Genomic DNA, 9,166 nt, shown 5'->3' with positions numbered 1-9,166 from the left:
AAAACTCATCTAACTGAACGAATATGTTGGAAGTGTTTGTTATTGTCTTGTTTCAACTACTTTGGTAAAGGAAAAGCTCAGGGACTCTGACATTACATGTGAGTGGGTGTGTGTGGTATTTTTTAATAAACTTTAACTGAGTGATGAAGTAAATTCTCCACAGCATTTGATTCGGTACACTTTTCTTTCTTTCTTTTTTTTTCCTTCACCAGAGGTACTGCTGCTATGATTATTGTTCCTTTGCTTGGAATACTTGGAAGTTTAGGTAATTCTCCATGGCATTTGAAACTCCAAAGGAAAATCATTTAAAAGTTATAACTTAAGCTTTCAAAATATCTAATGGTTCCTATTTCAACTATATTAATTAGATTTGAGAAACTAAGCCTTTGATCACAGCGAACAAAACAGAATGGAGATTTGACAGTTAAAACAGGTAACCAAAGGAATGAACTTTGCAGTCTTGGTGACATCCAGTTAGATAGATGGTTACTCTCTTGTTTACTTACCCTCGGAACATGAACTTGAGTGGAAGAAGAAAATACACCATTATTTTCATGAATCTCTAATGAAATATAGTATGTCAATTTTAATATAAGCAACCAACCACAGTAACATTAACAGTTGTGACTATGTTCCCATAGGAAATTACAGATCTTATAATTGTTGTAGATACCTCAAATTATTGTCAATGCCCATCTCTATTTCAAAATTACTATAATTATAAATTTACTTGTGTTTCTTTTTTTGGTCTTTCATTTTAAGAAGTAGGAAGGTTCTTCAGGTAATTTGCTTTAAAAATTAAAGTATTATTTAGTAATGAAATCTTCATTTCTTTTAATGACCCAATTAAGTGTAGTTTCTCTAGTTCTTTATCTTCATTTTAGTGACTCCAGGTGTGTATCCCCCCAGGGTATGTAGCCCTCTGTACTGGAGGAAGCTAGACTAAGTCACCTAAACTTTGTAACAGGCACCTGTTCTCTTTGCACACTAAAGCTTTTGGTAATTTTTAAATTTACAAGTAAAATAAGCAACTTTAAAAGCAAAATAAATTACAGCTTTCTAAGTGGATAATCTTAACAGTTTTAAGATCTAAATGACAAATTTATAAAGATATCGGTTACCTTTATTAATTCTCAATTGTTTTATTTAGTGGTATAAGATTACCTTTTTTTTGTAATTACATTTTTGCCATCTGGTTTATATGTAACAAAATATTTAGCAACCTTTTTATATAGTTGCTGGATAAATAAGATTCTATAATTCTTTTGAGAAAAGTGAATGATATACACAATGGTTCACAAATAATTCCAGTAGTTATTCATATATATATTTTAAATCTTCAAAGAGCGCATCAGTTTTCAAAACTATCAGTGATGATTTATATATGACAGTATACTAATTAACAATAGTTAAATTGTAATAAATGATCTGAAACATGACTAGCTCTTAATTTTCTTACCTCCTTTAAATGACTTACTATATTTTTGTAACTCTTATCTCTCTGGAGGGTAGATGTGGCCTGATTTTTTTAAAGGAATATGGGACATTGTGTATTTATCAAGGGTCTATTTTATTTTCATCAGGGTCCTCTTTTAAGGCACCCAAACCCAAGTAACTTGCATAATATTAATGATACTCTTTCGGGGTTTGGAAGAATGTTTGCTGTTGTGAGTGTGTCTGGTGTTTGAGGTCAGGGCCACCTCTGGGAAGGGTGACACTGTCTGTCACTCCGGACAACTAGAGCATGCTTCACATCACTGCCCTCCTCTGGATCTGCTGCGCCTTGTAAATCCAGACGTGAAAGAAGTAGATGTAAGTTAGATTAACAGCTTTGGTTTCTCAATTTAATTGAATCTACTCCAATTAATTTATTTCTCATTAGCCTTACAGCAAAATCAGCAGGCTTCATAAAATATAAATTTAACTTGTATAAAATCCACAGCTTTAGAGGAACATGTTGTTCAGAGTATACATTTTGAAAATATAACGTGTGAGAATCAAAGACTGCTGTCACAGATTGTCAAATTCTAGGTACTTTTCCACCAGAATCCTTCCTGTGTTGACTTTGCGGCAGCAGAATCCATGAGGCCTGTTTTGTCTTGTGTCACATCAGAACGGCGTGCCTCACGTTTTCTTCTTTTTAATGGGAAAAACTCTGAGGATGTCTCTTCTTTCCGAGTAAAGGTGACTGTAGGTAAAATACATACCTAACGTGAAAAGGAAATGGTAAAAGACTGATTAGCCACTCCTTTGGAAAGGACCATAGTTTTAAAATGCAGTTAGAGGGCTGCGAGGAGTCCAGGGCGAGACCTTTGCAGGGCAGATTTGAAGAAGGAATGCTTAAAAAGTGTCCAGATTTTCTGCAGAAGGAAAGTAAAACCAACTTCCTGTCTCACTATTTTGTTCATTGCAAGGAATTTTTCTCTCCCTAATGTTTCACCATTGTCTTCTACGTGTTGTTCATATATATATATATATATGTATATATATATATATATATGATAGTTGTTACCTTCTACAAGTACTTATTATCTGGAGGATGTTTGATGGTTAGAGTTAAGGAAGCTAAAATTTTGTAATGGAAGACTTTTCCCCAATTTTCTGGAAAAAAGATCAAATTTTTCAACTGTATTTTTTGTTGCATGCATTTTTCTTAAGTCTTTAGCACCTTCTCCCACTTGCCTACTAGGAAATGCTAGCACATAAGGCCAAACAAACAGAAAAGCAAAAAGAGATAAATGGAAAAATCAGAAATAGACAAGGTTGCTCAATTTGACATCTAGATTTTTTTGTAGATACCTGCATCTATGGCCAAAACTTCTATATTTCATACATAGCAGTTAGGTTTTCTGCTAATAAAACTGTTCTGGTTCATCTCTTAGTCATTTGATCTTGTGATGTGTTGAAAAAAGTATTATAATTTTGAGTTGCTTTACTACCAAGATCTAATTCATTGTTTCAGGCTTCCTTTTTGTTCTTTCCCATATTTGTAGACCTCTTTGTTAAGGTAGAAGGCAGCACAAACCAAAACAGGAGGAATGCAAAAACAAAATAGAAAAGACACTTACCTATAAAGAGCACGATGAGATATATTTTCAGCACATACGGGAAATAGATGGATAAGTCAAAGGGCAACTTTGTGGAGTAAGTGCCAAATGATTCAAAATACGGCAGAGACTGATAGATGGCAAATGCTGTTTAAAGAAAGAAGAAGGGATCATGGAGGTGTCTCTGCTTCCCTTGCAGAGATGTATGTCTGCACAGCGGGAGGGTATTTGGAATCCAATAATGACAGCTTTATGACAATTGCTGAATTCTTTCAGCAATAGATAGACAAATTTAGAAAATGCTGCATATATTTTCCTCTTGGAGTTTCACAACACTCATTAGTGTAGTAGAGATTCTGCAGTAAAGTAACTGGTTTCAGAAGTGAGTCCAAGATGGACACGGAGCTCACCCTCTCCAAAGAACACATCGAATGTACACCAACATTTAGAACAATTCCTCCTGCAAGACAGCTGAAAACCAGCTGCACATACAGAAGGTTGGGGAACTGTGAGAGCTGTTATGAAGCTGGGGGAGCTCTAGCCAGGGTCTCTGGGCAAGCTGTTGGGCTGCTGTAGCAGGTCCCTAGCCACAGCTCTGGATCTAGTTCCAGCAGTAGCAGAAGGATGCCATAGTGTGCATGCATAGGGCCCCCCCACCCAGAAGTCAGTGCAGCAAATATTGAAGGGCACTGCTGAATGCACCCACTGGACTATATGTGCATGTGGGGTCGGTCCTCCCACCCAAAGTACAGAGATAGTGAGGACCCCTGCACATGCAGGTGGGGCTGCCCACCAGGAGCAAGCGCCCCACTGGTAGGGCACTTCAGCATTAGCACATATGGTTGCCCTACCAGAACGGGAAGAAGGAGTGCTTTCAAAATCATTCTACTAGACCAGCATTACTGATACTTAAAGCAGAAGATATATAATATTAGCAAACCAAATCTAATAGTTAAAAGGATTATATACCATGATCAAGTGGGGTTTATACCAGGAATAAATGGTTCAATATCACAAAACAATGTGATACATCATATCAACAAAATCAAGGATAAAGATTATATAATTCAGTAGATGCAGAATATACATTTGAAAAAATCCAACATTAATTTATGAAAAAAATCTCCACAAAGTGGGTACAAGAAGTAACCTCAAAATAAGAAAGACTGCACGTGACAGGCCAGAGCTAACAACATAAACAGTGAAAAGCTGAAAGCTTTTCCTCTGACAAAAAGAAAAGGCACCCAAACTGGAAAGGAGGAAGTAAAACTGTCACTATTTGCAGATGACTTTATATATATAAATATATATATACACACACACACACACCCTAAAGAACTCACTAAAAAGTTAATAAGTTAATTCAGTAAAGAATTAGGATATAAAATATACAGAAATTTGTCATGTTTCTATACCCTAATATTAGGAGAAATTAAGAAAATAATCCCACTTACTAGTGATACTCAACATAACTACTTATAAGCGAAATGCAAATCAAAATCACAATGAGATACTGCCTCATACCTAGTGAAACAGCTGTTATCAATGAGTATTAGAGTGGAGGTGGAGAAAAAGAAAATTCATGCACTGCTGGTGGGAATGTAAGTTGGTGCAGCCACTATGGAAAACAGTATGAGTTTCTCAAAAAAATTAAGATAGGGCTACCATATCACGCAAGAATCCCTCTTTTGGGAATCTACTCAAAAATTTTGAAAACAATTCTAATGATATATGTACACCCCTCTGTTCACTGCAGCATTTATTCCCAATAGTCAGAACAGGGAAACAACCTAAGTGTTCCTTGCTGGATAACTAGAGAAGATACAGTACATTTATTCATCCATAAAAAGTAAAATACTGCCAATTTGTGACAACAATGATGAAGCTTGAGGATATTGTGCTAAGTAGAAAGTCACATGCAAAATTATAAGAAATGTGATTTACTCATTTGTAGGATATAAAACAAAAAGCAAAAAAAAAAAACCATACTCATACAGACAACAGAATGGTAGTTACCAGAGGTGATGGGGGTGGCAATATGACAAAGGGTAAAGGGGCCAAACGTGGTGATGCAAGGAGGCTAGACTTTGGGGGGTGAGCATGCAATAGAGTATACAAAATTGTACACCCAAAATTTATAATGTTATTAACTAGTGTTACCCCAATTAATTTTTTAAAAACATAGCGTCAGTGAAGATGAGACAGAGAAACATCTAAAATAAAATAACAGGACAAACTCCAGAAAAATAACTAAATAAAACAGAGACAAGCAATCTACTAGATAAAGAGAATTTCAATAGATAGAAAATATTTTTAAAAGTACCTATTAGAATTGAATATATTAACTAAAGTGAAAACTATACTAGAGCAAATAAACATCAAATTAGATGAAGCAGAGGACTAAATCAGCTATCTGGCAGACAAGGTAGTAGAAAACACCCAATCACAAGATTAAAAAGGAAAAAGAATTTTTAAAAAGCAAAGATATTTAAGGGACCTCTGGGATGACACCAAGCACACCAACATTCATATTATAGGGGTGCCAGAAGGAAAGGGGAGAGAAAGGGATTGAAAAGCTGCTCCAAGAAGTAATGACTGAAAACTTTCCTAACCTGGAAAAGGAAATAGGCATCCAAGTCCAAGAAGCACAAATGTCCCAAACAAAATGGTCCCGGAGCAGCCCACAGCAAGATACATCATGATTAAAATGCCAAAGGTTAAGCACAAAGAGAATCTTAAAAGTATCAGGAGAAATGCAACTAGTTACACAAAGGAAGCTCCCATAGGAAAACAACAGATTTTTCAACAAAATTTTCAGGCCCGAAGAAAATGGCATTAAATATTCAAAGTGAGGCAAGGAGGAAAAAAATTCACAACCAAGATTACTCTACCCAGCAAGGTTCTAATTAAGAACTGAATAAGAATTCTCAGATAAGCAAAAGCTAAAGGAGTTCATCACCACTAAACCAGCATTACAAGAAATGTTAACAGGACATTTTTTAAGTATAAAAGAAAAGGCCAAAACTAAAAATAAGAAAGTGTGGGAAATGAAAAATCTCCAAGGCAAATACTTAGTAAAGGTAGGAAATCAACCAATTATAAAGCTAGAATGAAGATTAAAGGCAAAAGTGGGAAAATTATGTACAAATACAATAATAAAGGAATACACATAAAATAGGTAAAAATGACAACAAATGTAGGAAGTAGAAAATATCTCAGAATATGTATTGAAAGCAGCTATCAACTTAAAACAGACTGCTATAAACATACTGTTATGTATGAAGTACATGTTAACTGTAAACCAATAATCTATTAGATATATACACAAAAAAAGAAATTCAAACAACACTATAGAAAGTCATTAATGTGTAAGAGAAGAGAGCAGGAGAAGAAAGAAGGAACAAAGACAAAAACAATCAGAAAAGATAATAAAATTGCAGTAACTGCATACTTGTCAATAGTTACTTCAAATTGACTAAACTCTCCAATCAAAAAACATTGGGTGGCTGAATAGATAAAATAATAAGAACTGCATATATATGGCCTATAGCTTAGATCAAAAGATGTACAGAGACAAAGTGAAAAAATGTAAAAAGATATTTCATGCAAATGGAAAATAAAGACAAAGGCTATAATGAGGGACAAAGAAGAACATTTTATAATGATAAAGGATTCAATCCAACCAGAAAACATAACTTGTAAACATCTACACACCCAATGTAGGTGCACCTAAATATATAATGCAAATGTTAACCGACAAGGGAGAGGCGGATAGTTTACTACAATAATAGTAGGGGACATTAACACCCCACTTACATCAATGAGGTGTCTTATCATCCAATAGAAAATGAGTAAAGTGACCTGAAGTAAGACATTAGAACAGATGAACTTTAGATATTCATAGAGCATTTCATTCAAAAACAGTAAAATACACATTATTTTCAAGTGCAGCAGAACATTTTCCAGGATAGACCACATTAGGCCACAAAGTGTCAATAAATTTAAGAATTAGAAATCTCATCAAGTGTCTTCTCTAACCAAAAGAGTATAAAATTAGAAATCAATTACAAGCCCTGTCCAGGTAGACCAGTTGGTTAGAGCTTCGTCCCAATACACCAAGTTTCAGGTCTGATTTCTGGTCCAGGCACATACAAGAAGCAACCAATGAATGCATACATAAGTGGAACAACAAATTGATGTTTTTCTCTCTACATATCTCTCCCCCTTTCTCTCTAAAAATCAATAATTAGAAATCAATTACAAGAAGAAAATACCACAAGCACATGGGGCCTAAACAACATGCTACTAAATAAGGAATGAGTTAATAATGAGATCAGCTAGGAAATAAAGATAGCTTGAAACAGGTGAGAATGCAAATACAATGACCCAAGAGCTATGGGACACGGCAAAAGCAGTTCTAAGAGAACTTCATATTCCTACCTAAAGCCTGCCTAAAGAAACAAGAAAAACCCCAAAGGAGTAGAAGGAAATAATAAAAATCAGAGGGGAAATAAATGAGTGACTACAAAAATGATAGAAAAGATCAACGAGACCAAGAGCTAGTTCTTTGAAAATATAAACAAAATTGATAAACCTTTCACTCAAATCAAAATGAGAGAGAGAGAGAGATGGCCCAAATAAAATCGGGAATGAAAGAGAAATGACAACAGGAACCACAGAAATACAAAGGCTTGTAAGAAAGTTCTAAAAGCAATTACATGCTGATACATTGGACAATCTAAAAGAAATGGATAAATTCCTAGAAACATACAATCTTAAGACTTGAATCAGGAAGAAAAAGGAAATGTGAATAGACCGATTACTAATTTTAAAAAACTGAATCATTAATAAAAACAAAAGTTCTGGACCAGATGGCTTCGCAGGTAATTCTACAAATAGTCGATATTTAATGCCTACCCTCAAATTTCCAAAAAACTTGAAGGAAAGCTCCCAAATTCATTTTATTAAGCCAGCATTACCCTGACACAAAAAAACAAACAGACACCACAAAAGAGGACAATTACAGGCCAATATCCCTGATGAACACAGATGTAAAAACACTCAACAAATGTTAGCAAATCAAATTCAGCAATACATTAAAAAGACTATACACCATGATTAAGTGGGATTTATTCCCAGGATACAAGGTTGATTCAGTATCCACAAATTAACATGCCATATAAACAAAATGAAGGATAAAAATCATATGATCATATTAATAGATGCAGAAAAAACATTTGACAAAATTTAACATCCATTCATGATAAAAACTCTCAGCAACGTGAATACAGAGGAAATATACCTCAACATAATAAAGGCTACATATGACAAACTACAGCTGACATCATACTCAATGGTGAAAAGCTAAAAGCTTTTTCTGTAAGGTCAGGAATGAGACAAGGGTGTCCACTCTCACCACTTTTATTTGACACAGTATTGCAAGTCCTAGCCACACAATCAGACCAGAAAAAGAAATAGGCATCTAAATTGGAAGGGAGATATAACCCTCCTTATTCAGAGAAATTGCAGGATACAAAATAATACTCAGAAGTTGGTTATACCTTTATACATCAATAACAAGCTATCAGAAATTAAGGAAACAATCCCATTTATAATTATATCAAAAAATAAAATATCTAGGAATAAATTTAACCAAGGATTTAAAAGACCTGTACTCAGAAAACTATAAGGCATTGCTCAAAGAAACTGAAGAAGAAACAAACGAATGGAAGCACATACCATGCTTGTGAATAGGAATAACTGACATTATTAAAATGTTCTTACTACCCAGAGCCTCTTATTCTGATAAAACTGTAGTGAAGTGTTTGAGAAACCTCAAAACCACTAGGGAAAAAGAATATATCGTATGAAGCAGGTTTTCAGGAAAACACATCTTCAACATTTAAACTCATAGTACATGTACTCATTTCAGTATGTGGTAAATGCTAGTGGTTTCTGAGATAAGTACTGTTTGTGACGTTCTCTTGAAGAATCTTTGTGAAATATCATTTCAGTGGTAAGTCTGATAGCAAAAGAGCTATGAAAATCACTGTTCCATGGGAAAAACAGTGAGTGGACTCATATGACTATGTCAGTTTTGAAGTACAATAAGCTTCTGG

General features: G+C 34.6%; 1 protein-coding gene across 3 annotated transcripts in view; it reads right to left on the bottom strand.

Annotated features, from left to right (window-relative positions):
- Window positions 1-216: 216 nt before the first annotated feature.
- The window catches only part of HACD4 (3-hydroxyacyl-CoA dehydratase 4), a 30,639-nt gene continuing 21,689 nt past the window's right edge, over window positions 217-9,166 (bottom strand). For all 3 annotated transcript variants that reach the window (XM_037061894.1, XM_037061893.1, XM_037061892.1), the window contains exons 6-7: window positions 3,069-3,194; window positions 217-2,207 (exon numbers count right to left, since the gene is read on the bottom strand). In XM_037061894.1, the coding sequence (XP_036917789.1) occupies window positions 2,125-2,207; window positions 3,069-3,194 (209 nt within the window). In that variant the 3' untranslated portion in view covers window positions 217-2,124. The remainder of the gene's footprint in view (window positions 2,208-3,068; window positions 3,195-9,166) is intronic.

Source organism: Sturnira hondurensis, unplaced genomic scaffold (assembly GCF_014824575.4).
Source record: "Sturnira hondurensis isolate 20B ecotype Veracruz unplaced genomic scaffold, ASM1482457v3 Scaffold0013559, whole genome shotgun sequence".
Lineage (NCBI taxonomy): Eukaryota > Metazoa > Chordata > Mammalia > Chiroptera > Phyllostomidae > Sturnira > Sturnira hondurensis.
Note: the sequence above shows the minus strand (reverse complement) of the source record. Positions and strands in the feature narration are given on the sequence as shown.